At 39.7% G+C, this 18774-nt stretch overlaps 1 protein-coding gene across 2 annotated transcripts in view; it reads left to right on the plus strand.

Annotated features, from left to right (window-relative positions):
- dpp6a (dipeptidyl-peptidase 6a) overlaps positions 1 to 18774 on the plus strand; it is a 303760-nt gene that overhangs the window by 241807 nt on the left and 43179 nt on the right. For both annotated transcript variants that reach the window (XM_084746867.1, XM_084746868.1), the window contains exon 3: positions 3327 to 3425. In XM_084746867.1, the coding sequence (XP_084602993.1) occupies positions 3327 to 3425 (99 nt within the window). The remainder of the gene's footprint in view (positions 1 to 3326; positions 3426 to 18774) is intronic.

Here is an 18774-nt window from a genome sequence, read left to right on the forward strand (position 1 = left end):
AAAGCCAAGCAGCTTATTGTTCACCTTCCAGGTTTTATTTTCTCACGACTGTAAATACACTGCTCCCGACTTTGCAAGCACTGTTATCAGAGTCACTCACAGGCACTTGAACACATCATGTGAAACAATTTGAAACAAGCCACATTTTCAACCACATTACCAGGCAGCAGCCACAGCACAAGATTCATGTCTCTGCAGTTTGATCATCACCTAATGCCTCACTTACATGAAAAGAAACCTGCTTAGAAATCGGCAAAAGCTTTCACAGGTCTGAGAGTCTATTATGCTTTGTGATCTTTAAAATGGTCAGCTGTGATGTAAAATCTGTGCACTTTTATTTCACTGGCAGCTAAAACATTCAAAACACCAGTAAGATCTTTAGATCGTTCATTTCAAAGCAAAGAAAGTATCAAAAGAAACACTTACTCATGGTGATTTTTTTTTTTTTTGCAATTATACTGAACATTTTATATCTGGAACCATTTTTGTAAGTTGCATAACAACTTTCTTCGCTATGATATGACATGATTACCATATCATCAATGACGAATGAATGAATTTAAGAAGCAATCACCACCACTAATAATCGCAGCTCTATGTGCCACATAGAATTGAAAAGTTTCATCTGAGGTGCAGCTCAACACTCTTTGCCAAGTTCTTCAAGTCATAATTATTGTTTTGGGTTAAGCACCTATTCAATTTAAAAGTTTAGAGTTTATAAGGGCTTACAGTATTATGCTGAAAGTATCTGATGGCCATTTCTTTGCTCTAATGTCTTTTTTTGTTGCAGAAATGTTTTGGGTCAATACCATTTGTTACACAGATTTGCTGCAAAATGTAACCATCTTGACCACTCAAGAATGGGTAAAACTGGTTAAAAAATCCCTCCAAAATACCACATTAAGACGCCAAGACCTTTAGAAACACCATAGAAAAAAAATGCTGTTGTGATTTGGTATCAAAATTTTAAAAAGTGTGTATTTCTGATGCCATTACAGGCATTTTTTTTCATCTCACATACAGCTGCGGCATGGACACAGACAGGCTTAGCAGAGGGATTAAACATCAAACATGAGAAAGACAGACCTGTCGCTAAAATATTACAGCTTTGATCCTCCTAGCAACCAACATGTCCATCAACTGCCATGTCTTGTCAAAGGGTCCCTGTGCAGGGGACTTAAAAAAAAAAACATTTTTGAAGTAAATGTTAAACCGAAACTCTCTGAAATGAAACCCCGGGCCGAGGATGCTCTTAAGGCAACTTTATTTGCGTTGCAACTTTGAGCAACAAACATAAAAGGCAATAAGAAAAGACACACAGAAAACAAAGCGTCTCCTGACATGTTGCCATTTGCTTTTTATCCTCCCACCACGTATATGGAGGTGAAATGAGTCATATTGTAGCTGGAGATGAGATGATGAGCATTGATGGATGAAATGAGGCTGAAATGAATTGCAGGAGGCATCTGCTGTAAATATGTGCATCTGGTCTGATGATCAGAAGCTGCACTACTCTTAATCAAAGGCCTGAGGGAGTTAGAATGATGCTCTGCTTTGTTATTTTTACTCATGCTGTTTTTTTTTTTCAGCTGCGCTCTTTATTCTTTTAAAAGTGAGCAGTTGCAGCCTGCAGGAAAAAAGTTGTAAAGATGCAGTTGTGTCAAGAAGATGTTATATATTTGGCATTTGTCGTGAGAAGTAGAAAGAAAATCATTTCCATCTTTGTTAGAGTTTTTCTTGTACTCATAACACCTAGTTTCATTTGTATTTCACCCTTTTTTTAACGAAATTTTGAAAAAAAATTGTTTCTGCTGCAACAATCTGACAATCCAATAACTGATAAATGTTTTGCTTTGAATATTTATAGCCTCTAGCTAACTGACAGTGGAATAATGCTGCAATTTATTGTACTCAGAACTCAGGAGAAACATATCTCCAATATGGAAAAGTGCAACAAAACAATCACTCAAGTTGGAAGTTTGCCGTCATGCACACACCTGACGTCACAGCGATACAGCAGTGCACACAGTGAACAGCAATCTGTTACTTTTTCATCAGTTTCTTACTATACGTAGTCTGTTTGGTTGTGAAACACGCTGTAACTTTGTTTTTGCTCTTGCCATTTCTGTTTAGTCGATCTGTGCTTGAAGTCTCTGCTAGCATGTGGTGCACGCCTACTCCACCTGTCTCTTTTTAAGTGCGCCAGTCAGCTGCTGGAGACGCTTGTGAAGTTCAGAAACTTGCCGTGCAAACTTCAGTTTGCTGTGGACGTCCGTGTTTTCCCCCCGAGCAGATGCACTTTTAGATTGGAAGCTGGGAACAATCAACTCACCCACAGCAAACTCAAAAATGGTCTTTTTCCATTTTCTGCACCACTGTACACGAGCTTAATTAGAGGAGAGTGACCATGATTCTAACATTTTTCACTTACTCATGGTTTTCATGGCAAATCAACAAAATTTCAGTGAAGCAATGCATGTGATCAGATAATGACAGTGGTGTTCCTTACAGACCTGAAACAGCATGCATGACATGTGAAAACTATACATGCAGAGAACCGTGGGGATTTTAGCTCCACAACATGCAAACACAACTTAATTTAGAAAAGTATTCCTGCGCTTAATCTGTTTTTTCAGCCACCATTCCCTGCAGAATGGATGAATCCTGTTGATATACTTGCCACATGCTGATGTCTCAATGATATTTACATAGGAAGAGAAAATATGTTGCAACTGTAACAAATTACATTTTAGACAAATCCCCAAACGTGATATGTCTGGGGTGCCCCGGTAGCTCATTTGGAGCGAGCGAGACCCTGGTTCTAGTCCAGCCCCCTCACTTTGTGCCATCCCCGCTCCCTCTACCTTCTTTCCTGTCTATCTTTGGCTGCACTTTATAATAAATGTGAATAATGTGATGTTATGTCAATTCTGAAAGTAAATTGATCCTGCAAATGTTTTTTAAAATTAAGAACCAGACTGAAATTGGAACTATGTGGCATTTTGCCCTAAATTACATAAACCCAGACCGGTCACTCAGACTCAAGTAGTGAGGACTTGAAGCATCAGTTCAAGCGTGACCTCAAAGACGGGGACTTAGACTGTTTTTGTCCTGTGTTAATACATTTTTCTGTAACCTTCCTCTCATATGAAGAGGAATTCTTGTCAAGCCATACCTTTGTGTTACAAGGTTTTATACAGCTTATAAAGCATTTTTTTACTATTCTATTCACTCCAGGATGTTATGAAAAGAAAAAAAATCTTTCTGTAATTAATAGACAAGGAGTTGCTGAGTTTTCTTAATGTTAATGTTGTTTCCTTTTGCAGGTGAGGATGACCGCCTGGCTCTCAAGGGCAAGGTGACTGTTGGAGACCTCTTTAAAAAAGACTTCAAGGTTCATGACCCGAATGCCAAATGGATAAGCAGTAAGTAATCCTATTAATATTAAATTGAATTGAAGGACAGTTCATTGAATTAAAAATGAACTTTAGCATCAAACTTGTTTTTTTTCTTATGCATACATCACAGAAACTAGATATTTTCTCAGGCTTTATTTAAGACAAGAGAAGTGAATGCTGGACATACTCAGCCTCCATGGGACATTAATCCAGCACTTTTTACTATCTAATGTATAAACAGGCAGCTGTTTTCCCAAGATGTCGGCCTAAAAACTTCATAAAGAAGAAGTATTTCAAGGTTTTGATTAATTTATTGTGGAGTCCGCCTTGAAGTTGATTAAATTTGCATAATGCATCTTGAAAATTAATTGAATAGGCATCTTTAAAATCCTATTTCGCTCATATTGTTTTTTTTTAGGCCAGTGAGTGTTGCTTGCTATTTATAACCTGAACCATGATTTTTCTCCAAAAACTAACCAAGAAGAGCTTTCTGGAAGAAAGCCTTGAGGGTTAACATTTCCTAACAGTGGCAGAACCTCAGTCAAAGGGGCGGGACTTAGGAAGGCCCAACTGTTGACCAATCAGAATGAGGAAGGGCGGAGCTTAAGAGGTGGATAGAGAAGACATACTAACCCAGACAAAAGCAGGTTATATTGAGAATATATTTGACCACTTGCTTGGTTTTAATAATAATAATGCAACTGATACACTTCTGCTATTAGCTTTATAACAAATGACAAGAAATAAGTGTAAATGTGATAACACTGCAATTCAAACCGCAAAGATATAATTTACTAAAGTGTTGTCAGTTATTTTGTTGTCTTTTATTTCACCGTCCACTCCTCTGTCTCTGTGAACTGTGTGTTTCTGTACATTGCGTATGTTTGTGCATGTGTGTGTCCTTGCTGTCTGACATCCCTCCAAACGATTTATTCCATATGCTTCGATAGCTACCCAATTACCTGTAACCACAACCCTCATTTTTCTGTGATCAATGACAGCGTGTGGATGCTGCTATTGTTACAATTCATCACCACCAATTTTCAAAGCCGTGTTTTTCTAATAGCGGGGACTGTGACAGTATAAACACCGACAGCGCCGCAGGGAGCCAATAAGAGGAAAATTATATACTTTATTTTTTTATCAAGGTAAAACAGCGGCTTGATGCAGCCTCACATGTCTCAGTGCAGCATTGAAGAGAACGATCACAGCTCCGAGATGTGAGGAATCTGCACAGCTGAAGGATTAATGAGGTGGATTTTGTCTTGTCTTGTGCCCGACGAAGCTGTCTCCTCCAATCACACGATCTAAGATGGCTCCCAGTAACGGAGCAGCTGTTAAATCTCTGAAATCGCAAAGCCTTCCCCTCCACGATTGGCTGTAATTAGAAAGCTGAAAACCTGTATTTATTATATTAGTGACGGGGAGCTGCCATTCCTCTGGATCTTAGATGATGAGCTGGGTGAATCGTCTGGCCCTGATTTTCAGTGTTTGTTTTTCAGCTACAGGTCCCCATATGTGCTTAAGTATGAGAGATCTCTCATGTGGCAGATTTGTCGCCTTTACTCGCTGTGACCCACAAACGCTGTAAACAAATCGATCACACTTGAGCGAGCCTTGGTGAGCATCGCAAACTGTGGTGGTACTGTACACATCTGGAAGCAAACATCTGCTCTTCAGTGTTCACAGGGAAAGCTCAAACAGTGATTAGAGGCAGCAGAGAGATTGAATTACATGAGATCATTAGCAGAGATGGGGAGTATTTCCATTAAATGTATGTAAAATAGATATTTAATTACTTTTAAATGTTTTGTAATTTGTATTTTATAAGATGTAATTTATAGCAAAATACTTTAAGAGCTTGCATTTGAATATTTGAAATACTTAAGATACATCACCAAATATGTAATTTTATTCTCAAATAATACACAGTTTAAACTGTACAACAAGGATCATGAAATAGTCCTGGGATGCTCATGAATTATGTAATCTGATGCCATTTTAGCATTAATTTTAGCATCAATTAGCTAAAAGTTAAAGGCCCTCTATAGTTTGGGACCCATGCTGTCCTTTGCCCGATGGTAATCCCGTCCCGCCTCCCGTCAGTGACTATCAAAACGACATACATGACCACAGGAGATTACCAGGGACAGTCGTACCATGCATGGTGCAAGTCACGCCACATTAAACACATGGTCAACATTGTGAAACAGAGTTTGGTTTGGTTAACAGTCAGTATGTCCTCCTTTAAAATTTTTTTTTTTTTTCCACCCGTTTCAGGTTAATTAGAGTTTAAATTAATGCCAAATGTTCACCAGATGAATATGTGTCTGTTCATGTATTGCAGGAAGTTATTAGTAATCATTTAAAAAGAATGTTTATAATGGTTAAATTGAGCAATATGTTAATGGAGTCTGGCACAGACTGAACTCAAACTCCAGAGTGTATATTTTCAGAGCAGTGGCCTTTTGTTTTTAGACTGACAGTTATAACCAGTTGTTGTTGCTTGTTATTGTTATATTACAATGTTGCCCTCGTCTTGCACTCCTGTACTGTTCCTGCAGCCTGCCTGAGCTTCCTGAAGTCAGTTGTTACATATTGCTCCTTTAAGTAACTTAAAACTTTAAATAAGTCAGCGTAAGCCCTGTGTTTGACCCCTTCCTCCCTACAGAGGCTGTCTCCCTCTTTTTTTCTCCCCCATCATAATTATTATGGCCACTAGAGGTCGCCACCTCTGCTGCTTGAACAGACTTCCTAGCCTATATTGAAATTACTTTTATTTTAATTAAATACATTTTCAATTTTCCTGTATTTTATACCTTTTTTAAATACATTTGATGAGCAAGTATTTGTAATTTGTAACACAGTACTTCTGATGTATTTGTGCCCATCTCTGATCAGATTTGAGGTTTTTGTACAAAATAGTACTTTAACCTAAGACTCTTACATAAGATGCAGAAAGAAAGGAGCTTTGACAAAGTAGGGAGCTTTGTAATAATCCATACATACAGCAGAAGCCGCCATGAAACAAGCCTTGTCATTAGAAAGCGGTCTGCTCTTTCATCTCCTCCTTCTCGTGCTGTTGACAGTACCATCCTTGATCTCGAGGTATTTTTAGTGTATCATTAGATACAGCTGACAAGGAGGAGAGAAAGGGGGAGAAGGAGGGAGAGAGATCCATCAGCTGATTATTTTGTCTTCGTTAGTCTGTCATTTTTACTAGACCCGGTGCTCGACCAACCTGCATGCTTTCAGGGCTGTCTATAGGATTTGCAGTAATGGCTTCCTTGGTTGCGGGCTGAAATTGAATTTTTTTTAAACCTAATTTAGCCCGGTTTTATGTTTTCCCTTCCCCTGTCTCCACCTATCAATCAATTCCCCGGAGACAGACTGCATATAACCTCTACAATCCTTAATGATCATACATTAGGCTATTTTTACCAGAAAAAAATTGCTCCCCCGTGTCTTGTCCAACAGTATTAACGTAAATATATATTCTATACTTAAGTATCATTAGGTGCTCTTTATCTGCGCTAACAATAGTTACAGAGATTGTGATTCCTGACTGTGCAGCCAATGGATCATCATTTTAAATAAAGAAATTAAGGAAGGCTGGTGTGAATAATAGGCCCATTAGTCTGAAGGCTGATCAGCTCCAAAACACTGGACAGCTATTTATAATCCTATAAAGAACTCTGGAAAGTTATACCAGCAACAGTTATTTTATCTTCTGTTTCAAGAGACTTAACAGTAGGAATATCCTGCTCTTGTTACAAAGAAATCTACCACTTGAATTGGGCAGCAGTAAAAGTTGAACTGCATTATTTGCTGCACTTCCACTGTTAAAATGCAGCGGGTGCAGTGATGCTGTCTGTCTGAGCACGGTTTTATTTGGAACGTGTAAAACAAACACCAGTGTAAAACATTTTCCTCAAATAGTTTATTGTAACCAGCTACTGAATCACAGTTTACAGACCAACTTTGTGGCTTTAACTTTGAGTTACTATCAAGTTTAACGTATTGAAGCCTCGAGCTTGGCATTATGGGTGTCGACATCCTGGTTTGGTGGAGCCAGAAGTGGCCAGATTTGACAAGAGGGCAGAGATGGGAAAGATGCGCATTGCTATGCCTCTTGTCCTGATCTGACCTGATGAAAGCATGGCAATATTTATATATTTGCAGTATAATGAACTGGTGGAATTCCCAGAAAAAAAGCTGCTAATGCAAACCAAACATTTACTGTTGCTGCAGTTTCACACAAAAAAAAATTAACTGACAAAATATGAGTAGGTTTTTATTTTGATGTGGTTTTCAGGAACTACAATGCGTAGTGAGTCTGACATTGAGCGGGATTGTTCATCAAGAATGCATCATAAACAAAACAAGACAGTGGTTAGTTTTAGTGTTTTTTTTGACAGCGGTTTAAAATATTGCAGACAGTAACTGAACAGCGAGGAGAAGCAACAGGCTGCGCATCTGCAAACTTCCTTCTAACTGCTAGCAAACAAACTTAGACCTTTAAAACAAATCATTAGCAACAGTTGTAATAGCCAGAGCAGTGGCTGATGGGAAAAAACAACACGCCTACAACCGTATGCCCACCTTAAAGAAATTCCCTACTTGTATAACATCCTTTTAAAACTCAGCGGGGAGTTAATTTAGCCCGGCAGGTTGCCAGACTAGCATTACACTGGAGGAACTGCTGACAACTGGCTTGTTTGCAAACTGTTTGATTGCTTGTTTCTTGTCTGGTCTGACTTTGTTGTAGTGATGATGATGCTTTCTCTCGTCTTGGTAATTAACAATGTTGCCAGAACCAGTATAATCTATGGCACTAAAAGTAATGCTAAAATTAAATCTTAAATTAGCCCTTAAATCTGTGATATATTCAATAAAAGCTGCATAAACAGCCTCCCCCTGCATCAGTATTCTGATCATATCCTGAAGCCATCGCTATACATCCTCCTGGTTAGGTAATTGAACAGTTAGGAGACACCGCTGATATCTCACACGCGGCCGTTTTTGTTCACCACGCCGTCTGAATCAAACAGACGCAGCATCAGCATCACTCTCACACCACCAAGGTGAGGCCATCCCCGTGGGACACGACGCAGGGGCTCCGAGCAGCTGCTTGCCATTTTAATGGCCAGCGTTCCTCTTGTTTGCAGCTCCAGGATGCCTCTTGCCTCGCTGATGTTTGTTAAATATGGCGAAGGGGGAGCCATTTGTAAAGCGCTCGACCGACTGGGACCACCTAGAAGTGTTATCGCCGTGACTTTGAGAGGGACTTGTGACTGTGATTTAGATAAGAATGAAGCACAGTGATGTTTGCTTTGTAGGAGAATTACCTCGTTCCTGAATGATGCACAACCTCTCATCTCTAATGTTTATGTAAAGCAATCACTTTGGAGAAGATTAGCCAGTTGTCTCGCTCTCTTATTGACTTTTCGTAGCTCTGCTCCCATGACACAACATGAGTAATGATGTGAATGTCATTTGTTAATGGAGTTCTGCAATGGGTCTTTTTCTTACCAATGAGACATATCAAATTGGCCCATACACTCACTGTTAGTACCCAGCGTTCATTCAGTGTCACAGACAATCAGCCTTTGTAAAATGGTAACATTATACGAAGCAGCAGGTGCAAATATCCCCTTTCGAGATGGCCCAGTTTTCCCGCAAGCATGACGGATGCATAATCTGAGAGGACGTTTTGGCACAAACTCACATTTTGCTGTCCCTTTCAACCTCCAGAAAGTGATGCGACGACTTGTCTTTCAACAGAAACAAGCTGTCACAATATACAGACGTTGTTCAGTGTTTTAATACCCAGGGAGGAATAGAGGGAGAAAAAAAAAGGGCATCTGATGTGAAACTGAGGAGGAAAAGAACACTTCGGAATTATACGTTCGCTTCAGTGCGTCTCATGATAAATTCAGCAGTCTCTTAGCTCCTTAGCTGCGACATCGAGGCAATATCTGAGGAGTTGGATGTCATCTTTGATCCAAGTTTTGAGCAACAAAAACCGAAAAACTGCTATTTCAGTCATGTTTTGTCCGACTTAAGAGTTTTGCCAGAATTAGACTCCTTTCTCCCAGTGACACAGAGAAAGCTTTTATGGTTCTCGTCTTGATTACTCTATTGTGAAAGGAAGCAATCCTTTCATGAGGAAGCGTACTGCTCCACGCTGCAAAATGCCCCAAAAAGAGTAGGGACTAAATTGCATTCATTTCAATTTTAAAATTTAATTTAAGATCGATATAGATGGAGTCAGACCTTTCTCTTTAGATCAGATCTCAGTCTGCAGGTTCTCTCTGCAGTTGAAAGGTCACAGGTTAAACAAAAAACATGACTTTTTCACCGGAAATTCCCCAAGAAATGCCCTGATTGTAGGTCTTTGACTGGCTATATGAGTGTTAAAGTTTAAATCACAGCTAAAAGCCCAGTTGTGCAAACTCTCAGTTATTGCTGACTCTTTGCTAAACCTCATACACCTGCAAGCTTTGGATTCCAGGGCTGGGTATTAAACCCCAAAATTTCAGGTCTTAAAGTTTGGCATCAAATATGTGGTCAGACTTTTTGTATTTTATTCTTAGATCAGATGGCTCCTCATTTAAATGCAAATTTTTCCAGTAAAGTGTCTTCACACAGAGAATGAAACAAATTTTTGGCTTGAGCAAGTTTGACTGCTGGGTCATTTGTGTTTATTTGCCCAAACCGGCCAGTATACGTTACACCAAGTGTGTGCGTCAGCATGTTTGTGCTCAGCTCTGCCTCTGACTGACTCGCCAGAGTCCTGCTTCTGTTATTTCCCTCCAGTCTCTCTTCTGTTTCCCCTCTCCTCTCTGCAGGTTCATGAAGTAAAGCACATTTTCTCTCCTGTCAGCAGTCAACATGGACAAAGAGAGACTAATTACATTATACACTGGACAGTGGAGGTTGGCTTCTCCACGGCTCACTGCTGCAGACAGGTTGAGAAGTGAGAGTGCAGCTAAATCCACTTTTTAATCCCAAAAGTTAAAAAAAACCCCAAAACTCTGAGCTCTCCTCTCCCACCAGTAAAGGGCTCCAGATCAGAGCAGGAAAAAGTGTGACTCCGGTTGTTCAGCCTGGTTTGCAGTTTTATTTCTGCAGGAGCTTTGGCTCTGGTCCTCTTGAGCTGCCTGTCAGTGGGCAGCAGCTTCACCCTGTCTTCCCCACACAAAAGTCTGCAAAAGGCCCATGATGCATTTGCCTCATTTGGTGCAAATGACATGACACATCAAGATAATCTCGCAATGCAAAACATGTGTGAGCACACCAATATTATTTAAGGAACGTTCTTGTACTGCTGTTTGTGTTTAGATAACATACATTTTAGAAGTTTGGCTTCTTTTATCAAATGAAATAAAAAAAAAAAAGTTTGACATTGTTATGTTCCTTAAAACAAGACAGGCTACTGAAAAAATTAGTACTGAAAGTCAGATATTATGTTTGGACGAGTTAGAAAAGTAAAACATTACCCTCTATAATCCTTCAGTACTCCCAGAAATGTTGTTTACGATGGATGGATGGATATAAAGCCAGTAGTTTTTATGTTATAATTTCCTTGTGTATTTCTTTTGCATCTCCTCCACATCTGAAATATCTGTATTACTGTTATAGCAGCAGCGGTAGTATTTCATGCATTTATCAGTCTTTAGTAGCATTTCATGCATTTAGCAGTCTTTTACAGTTTGCCAGTTTTGTCCCACAGCTCCACAGTCCCAGGAGCAAACCTGCTTAAAAAGCACCAAATGTGTTATCTGCTTCTGCCTGCAGAGATGAGAGCAGACAGAGATGATGCTGATTAACAACAGGCACACACACACACACACACACACACACACACACACACACACACACAAACACAAACACTAACTACTTTATCTACAGTCCTTGTTTGTGATATACGGGTTCACAGTTCTGTGTGGAGAATGTTGTTAAAGGAGCGATGTGTAACATTTATGCAACCAACAGCAGTCCAGACAGTGAGTTGGAGCCACAGACTGTACATTAAACAGGTTGGAAGTCTATTTAGCTCTAATAATACACGCTCTGGAGTTTGGGTTCAGTCACTGCCTGCCTCACAGCCTTCCACTGGAATATTGCTGAATAGAAGCACAATAAACGTCTGCTCCTTCTAAAAGATTATTAATGACTTTTTCCGACTCATCAACAGACTCAAACTCATTCTGCAAACGTTCTGCATTAATTTCAACTTTGATAAATATGAAATGGGCAAACAAAAAGTTATTCCAGCCCAGACTAGAAATTCTAAGCAAATTCTAGCAGCGAGTATTTCAATTTAGCACGTTTCCTTCATTTCAGCAAATAAAGATTACAGATTTCTCCTTGAAGGCATAAATGATGGAATATTTCTGCTACCACTGTTTGTTTAGATACAGCAATCTCTACTGCAGCTAAATATCCAGCAAGAACTTCTACAATCGACATCCCACAATGCCGACTGCACATGGCATTCACATCTAAGCTGTGAAATGGACTTACAATCCTTTGAATTCACTTTAGGAGACTTATCACTGAGAATTCATAGCTTAACTGTGTTTGCATAATGCAGCAGAAAGGCTGAGAGCGTCCCTTCACAGCACGACATCCGCTGGATAACAGTGATTCTGCAAACACATTCGTTTATGAGTGACTGAAAGAATCCACATGCGAGCGTTATGTACTTGTAGATGTTCTGACTCAAACGGTTGTATGATTTGATTTGGGAATTATGAGTAATTATTACAAATAAGTCAAATGTAGAAGTATTCGGCCAGTGAGGTAACTCTGCAGAGAGCTTGTATAATAAGATTGAAACTGGCTTTCCTGCTGGCCAAACAAGAGCGCCCGCTCTCTCCTGTGATGTTTATTGTCATTATTATTATTGCTATAATTGTTATTTTACACACGCCAGCCTCCCAAATGATCTTAATTATTATGAGCAAAGGCAGGTCTTTTCAAGTTCAGTGATTGGTTTGAAAGCACACCAACACTACTTACACACACACACACACACACACACACACACACACACACACACACACACACACACACACACACACACACACCTATAGAGCACACGAGAACTGTGGGTGATGAATCAAGCGGCGACAGAGGTTATGGATTTACGAGGAGTATATGAACAGCTGGCACACACTCGTGGAATGACCGTCACCCCAGAGGCAGCGAGTCAAATCAATGACACAATGACTTAAGGATTCATTGCAAATTGAGGTTACTAGGTTACAAAAAGCGCATGGGTTCCAGCGAGTTGATGGAGGGTGTATAAGAACACTCCGCGTGCTCCCTCAGGAGTCGTCTTGGAAGGGATATGGAGTTAGATGAGCAGCGGGTGACTTTTTTAGGACATAATGTTGGCAAATTCTCTACTCAACTGCTTTAAGAGGTAATAAACTTATAAGGATATGATGGTCTGTCTGTGCCAGACAGACTAAACCAGCCTGTCCTCACAAGGAAAACAGCCAAATGGCTCGTCTGTGCAAGCAGCTTATTGCAACTCATATTTACGTTATTGTTAGGTGGTGACCTCTAGTGGCCATAGTAGCTAATTATGATTGGAGCAGTATAAAGAAGAAGACAATCCGCACATGGAGGAGGTAGGGTGGATGCTTATTGCTTACATATTTCTCGTAAAATAAGCAGCCAGGGAGGGTCTTGTTGCAGATATTAATTGGCATTTACAGTAGCTAATAGGGGCCATGCATGTAATCATGTTATTGTGGCATATTTAAAAGTTATTGTATTATTATGCTTCTTAAATGCACCTGTGTTACTGGGACACACCTTTTTTTTACTCAGCAAATCTAGGAGCTGTTCATCATTGCTTCATCGCTACCGTGTGCAGCGTTTTTTTATTTTGCTGTGTTCTTCAGTTTTGGCGCTGACTTGCCGGTTCTCAGTGGCGTTTATGCCTGTTCATGTGGCAATCATTTTCTATCCTATATTTAAACCCAAAGGAGGCATGGCTTAAAGGGAGAGTTTGGGTTGTTTTGAAATGGGGTTTTATGAGGTACTTATAAATTGGTGTATTACCTACAGTAGATGGTGGTCAACACTCCACCACTCTCGTGTTCTGCGAGGTAAAATCACTGTTTTTGCCAAAAGACCCTGGTGGCTTTCACGAGAGAGACGGTATCTTAGTGGGCTTTGCAGTCCACATTAAGGACTAACTTGAATTGTTTTTAGTGAGTGCCTTTTTACTTGAAGTTCTATCAACATTAAAGAGGTATTTTGAAGCGTGTTATTTCCTGGACTCTTGTTGAAGGTCAAATGAGAAGGGTGGAGGTACGTCAGTAGCTGTTTTAAGGTTACAGCTTTGTGTGGTGCCTTCAGATATGCAATGTCCAAGTCAAATAATAAGAAGCATAATGTGTATTTGAGAAGCTAAACAGCATGAACCAGAAATCAGTTGGCAATGTGCCATGTTTTTTTTTTTTGACCTTAATGGTGAACTCAGAAGGAAAAAAAAAAAAGCAAAGAAAAGCAAAAAATAATGAAGCCAGCAGGTGCACTCTGATTGGCATCCCTGATAAACACAAATGACTTCCACTGTGAAAACTGGCCAGCAGCAGGTTGGCAGCAGCCCTGGGTGGTTTCATATTTTGTCAGCAGGTTCGTACTTGAGGTTTTTGCTTGTTTGTTTGCTCTGCCATTCATTTGTTAGCATGCTCATTTATCATGCGCTCAGAATTCAAATTCTGTGGTGTTGCCCTTGCAGAGAAAAATACACGGATATTATGTGGAATTCTCTTTCAAGAACAGAATGAAACAAAATTGGTAACGCGTAATTCAAAGGCGTGCACATAAGACTGTTACATATAACTATGTCATGACACCTGTTTATGATTTATGCCATTAAATGTCATTCAGTCAATTATGTCATTTTTTTAATGCCAAGTTGATGCTAACTGAGATTTTTGTTGTGACAACTTGACATAACCAAATAAACAAACTATCATAGTTTTTGTTATGACAATTTGATATGATCAAACGTAAAACGACTGTTTAGCTTTATATTTCAACACTTTACATTATAGCGAGACCAGTTGTAACCAGTTTGACAGGGAATACAGTACCAAGGTGGTTTTCATGCTGCATTTGGCTCCTGCCACCCCGGGACTGAGTCAGATAATTAGACAGCTAGCTCCTCTGCTAATAAAGAGCTAACTAACAAATGCCAGCTACAGATAAGAGCAGGCAGTGGTAAGCTTACTTTAGCAACAAGTAAACCAGCTAACCACTGTTTGTTCAGTCAGGCAACTGTGTAAGCTAAATCATCTTGGTACTGTACTCTGTTGTCAAGCTGGCCTTATAACATTTAATGACATCTTTATGACAGGTACCACTTAACTTGAAGTCAAGAGAATTATTCATGACACTGTTGGGCTGACAGAACTGAACTTGTCATTGTCATTTATATGACAACACTCATAAATATTAAATAAATAAATAAAGACTTCCTCATGTTAATGACAGGTGTCACAACAAGGTTATGACAGTGTAATGACAGTCTTATGCATACCCCTTCAAATAAAGTGTCACCACTAAATTATTAGAAATATGAGGGGGAAGATTTTTAATTAAAACTTACTAAAAATTTAATGAACCTACATTTCACCACATATCTAAGCCAATGGGTGGCAAAGATTTAAGACTGCATTACTACACTGGAGACTTCGTTTTATTTAGCCACGGACAGACACCATAATTCTCGCTCGGTAGCTTGTGTCACTTTTATCAGACCAGTCATCATCTGCAGCCTTGGGCGTGGACAAATGACCCAGAACATGACAAGAAGAATCTAGAATTTAGCACTGCAACCCCGCCTCACCTCGCAGCGAATAATACACTCCACAGAGAGACTACCAATTTTAGTCCCCTGGGTGTGTTGTGTAATCACATGGCAATGTATTATGGGGAGGTTAGGGCTCGAGGTTAGGGCCATTTAGCGAATATTTCAGTTCCAACTCTGATTTACAAATTATTTCTCTTATCAGTTTCTATTTTTTTAAGTAATCTGGTCTGTCAGTCGACATTTTAGGCTTGAGTGAGTGCTCATTCCTAAGGTAAATCCTATTATTTGAAACAAGCAAACAAAATAAATAAATAAAAACATGTATAAGCAGGCATTTTTCTCCTTAATAATCAAACAGATCAGCCTTTTACAACTCAACTTCTATCAGAACATGCCTATCAAGGGCTCTCACAGTGCTCTCTAGGAGTGTTTTTAACCTTCTCAGCTGGAACAAAACACACTCAAGAGAACAGTGAATGCACTGAATGGTGCGACAACAATTGTGCCTTCAAGAAAGAGACGAGTGGGAATGGATAAGGAGCACTGAGAAGACAGTGGAATGAGCAACATTGTGAAACAGTCTCTGAACAATTACAGTGCTGTAGAGGGTCATTTCCCTTCAAGAGACTACTAGAGTCGATTTTCCTTGAAGTAGTATTAGCTAGTCTTTCTAGCTCTATTCAGTCTTTCTAATTAAGCTGTCATAATGCACATGAGGCAAAAAGGCTTGGTTGAATTAAGCGTTAATGAAGCTTATAGTACAATGAAGCCAATGCAGCACTGAAAAAAAAAGCTTTTCCAGGTGAGGAGAAGGACATAGTGGACAAGCAGAGTGTTAGATCAGGTGAAAGGGCAATTTGGCTGAATAAGCGTCTTTTTTTCTTTTTCTTTTCTTTTAATTTTGGCCAGCAATCCTATGGGTAATAATAATGTGACACTCACCAAGTCAGTTGCAAAGACCTAGGAACACAATGACATTGCTAAGAAGAAGTTTAGCCAGTCCGGCCAGGGTTTCTAAAAAAAATGGTAATGCATGTTATGATGTTTTCCAATGAAATTACAGTAGCAAGCAAAAATTGCAAATTAAAGTTTTGGTGTGTTTTTTTTTTTTTTTTTTTTTTTTTTTGGGTAATTCATTACAAATCAAAGGCAGCTTGTTCCAGTGCGAGAGAAACCACACTGTTGTGAGTGTTCCAAAAAGGCTCAGCAATACAAAAAAATACAAACACAATATGCTTTCTTTGAAAAGGAGTGCACCTGTGTGGTATTCCACAAAGAAGTAAAACCTTTTTGTTGCTCAAACTCAGTCAAACAGCAAGCACAAAATTATTGAATAAAAAAGTGCACAGAGCATTGATAAATGTCAGTAACAATGACTTATATTCTTTTCAGCATCTTTGACATAGTAAAATTACCAAAAATTGAACACTGGGAGGTTACATATTTCACCTTTAAATTATCAATTGTGAGTCTGACAGTGTTATATGGGTACAATGTTAAATTGTAACTTAACTGTGCACACAGAGATCTTAAACTTTTTGTTAAATTCTGCTTTTCAGACCTTCTGCTCTTCTGCACTGCAGGTAAACAACTGTTTCAAAAATATGCTTCTGTAAAGGGAGGTCCTTGGTGTTGAATCGTACGAACTCAGTTTACTGTATATCATCGGACCTCCTCTCTCAGTTTCTCTGTCTCAGTCGAGTGTGTCACCTCGTATCTCTGCCTCCCGCAGCGAGGCTGGGTTAGGGCTGTGCCCAGGGCAGGAGGCTGTATTAATAAGACATACTGCCGTGAAAAGGTATAGATCACAGGAGAAAACAGCGCCCTGGGCTAATGCACAGTGAGTGAAGGTAGAGAGGAAAGAGAAAGGGAGAGGGCTAGAAAGAGATGGATTGAAGGGAAGACATAATGCCTAGGGTACTGTGAAAGAATAGATGGCTCTCGGCCTTTGAAAGAGCAGAAAACAAAGAGTTGGAGAGGTGAAGGAGGGATGATAAGGACCAAAATGATGAACTCAGCAGGAGGGCTTATAAAAGGGCAGTGATGGGAAGGATTTGAGAGATCTGAGGTATATCTGAGGTGTCTTGGGGCGTGTGGATAAAGCAGAAGGAGATCAGTGATTTCACCGAGGCATAAAGATGAAAAAAAGGGGCCTTAAAGAGATGCAGGCCTCTGAGTTTAAAATGAAGCTGACTAAGAAAACAGAGCGAGTCACGAAGCAAAATAAAGTCCAGTCAATCGCTCTGACCGCTGATTTATCACCATATTGTCTTTGTTTTCAAGCCCCATTGTCTGTGATTACCATTTCATACATAAAAAAAAAGACCGTTTATCAAGATGGCAAACGAAGTCAAACTAAAATAATGGAGCACGGTGAAAAAAAGCTGCACTCTTTTATTTATCTCCATGATTTCCATGAAGGAGTCCATTTTATACCCTTGTTAGTATGCCGATGGTTTTTAACAAGGAGACAAAAGCTGTTGAGGGGGCGTTTGGCTATGCCAGTCTAAAAATGTCTAAAACTGCTCTCCCAAGCACGTTCTGAATTAAAGCCATTGTGATGGTAATTTTGTCACCTCTAATGGACAATTAGATATGCTAGCAGATAGAGAGCGCTCTGCATAACAATCTCTGGGTTCTAATTACCTCGCCAAATGGCGTGGTTGCTCGTGCGCCTATGGATCACTAAAGCAATAAGATGGAGCAGCGCGGATAGATTGAAGGTGAAAGGGGGCAGTTGCTGTATTAAACTTATCCTTCCCTGATAAAGGCCTGATGGATGAGGAGCCGCGTGAACTTTCATACATCTGTCAAATAATGGCTCCCTTCAAGGGTTTCCTCTCGTGGCCTGAACTCGCCGTGTTTGTGCTGGGAGCTTTTGTGTTCAGGCACACTGAAAGCTGCGCCCCTTGCATGGCGTCGAGTGGGTCAGACTAGAGAGCACTTTTGTTAAAAACGAGTTGAAAGTTGAAAAGTTCTCTTCAGAAATGACATTTTTATTTTGGGAGAATGTCACTCTCCAGTACACCGCATTGTATAAAGGACCATAATGATGTTTTAAAGGACCCGAAAACCTAATTGGGTTCTTATTATGAATGGGGCCCTACACGCACACTCTTTTTATTTCTAAAGGAAGAACTGCTTCTATAATTGTATTTTTCTCTGAGCTCTTCTCTTCTGGCTGGTGACATCACCTACATGCACCAATCGAATGTCAAGTCTCATTCCCAGGACATTTTTGTGTGATATTTTTGTATGATGACAATTTTTGTTGGGGCTTTTGTCAGGCAAATCTGATCAAACCACACCTGAACAGATTTAAATTTTTGACTGAAAGTTTTAATAATTAATATTTTTCCCAAGAAACTTTAAAGGTCCAGTGTGTAAGATTTATGAGGATTTATTGACAGACTATGACAGAAAGGGAATACGATATTCATAAGTATGTCTTCACCACCATGTTTCTTAAGTAACCCAGAACAGATAAACCGAACACTGGCCACCATAGGTTCTCCTTCATGCCTGGAAGGGGAG

The sequence above is a fragment of the Lutjanus erythropterus genome, chromosome 21 (assembly GCF_056507025.1).
Source record: "Lutjanus erythropterus isolate fLutEry1 chromosome 21, fLutEry1.hap2, whole genome shotgun sequence".
NCBI classification, from domain to species: domain Eukaryota; kingdom Metazoa; phylum Chordata; class Actinopteri; order Lutjaniformes; family Lutjanidae; genus Lutjanus; species Lutjanus erythropterus.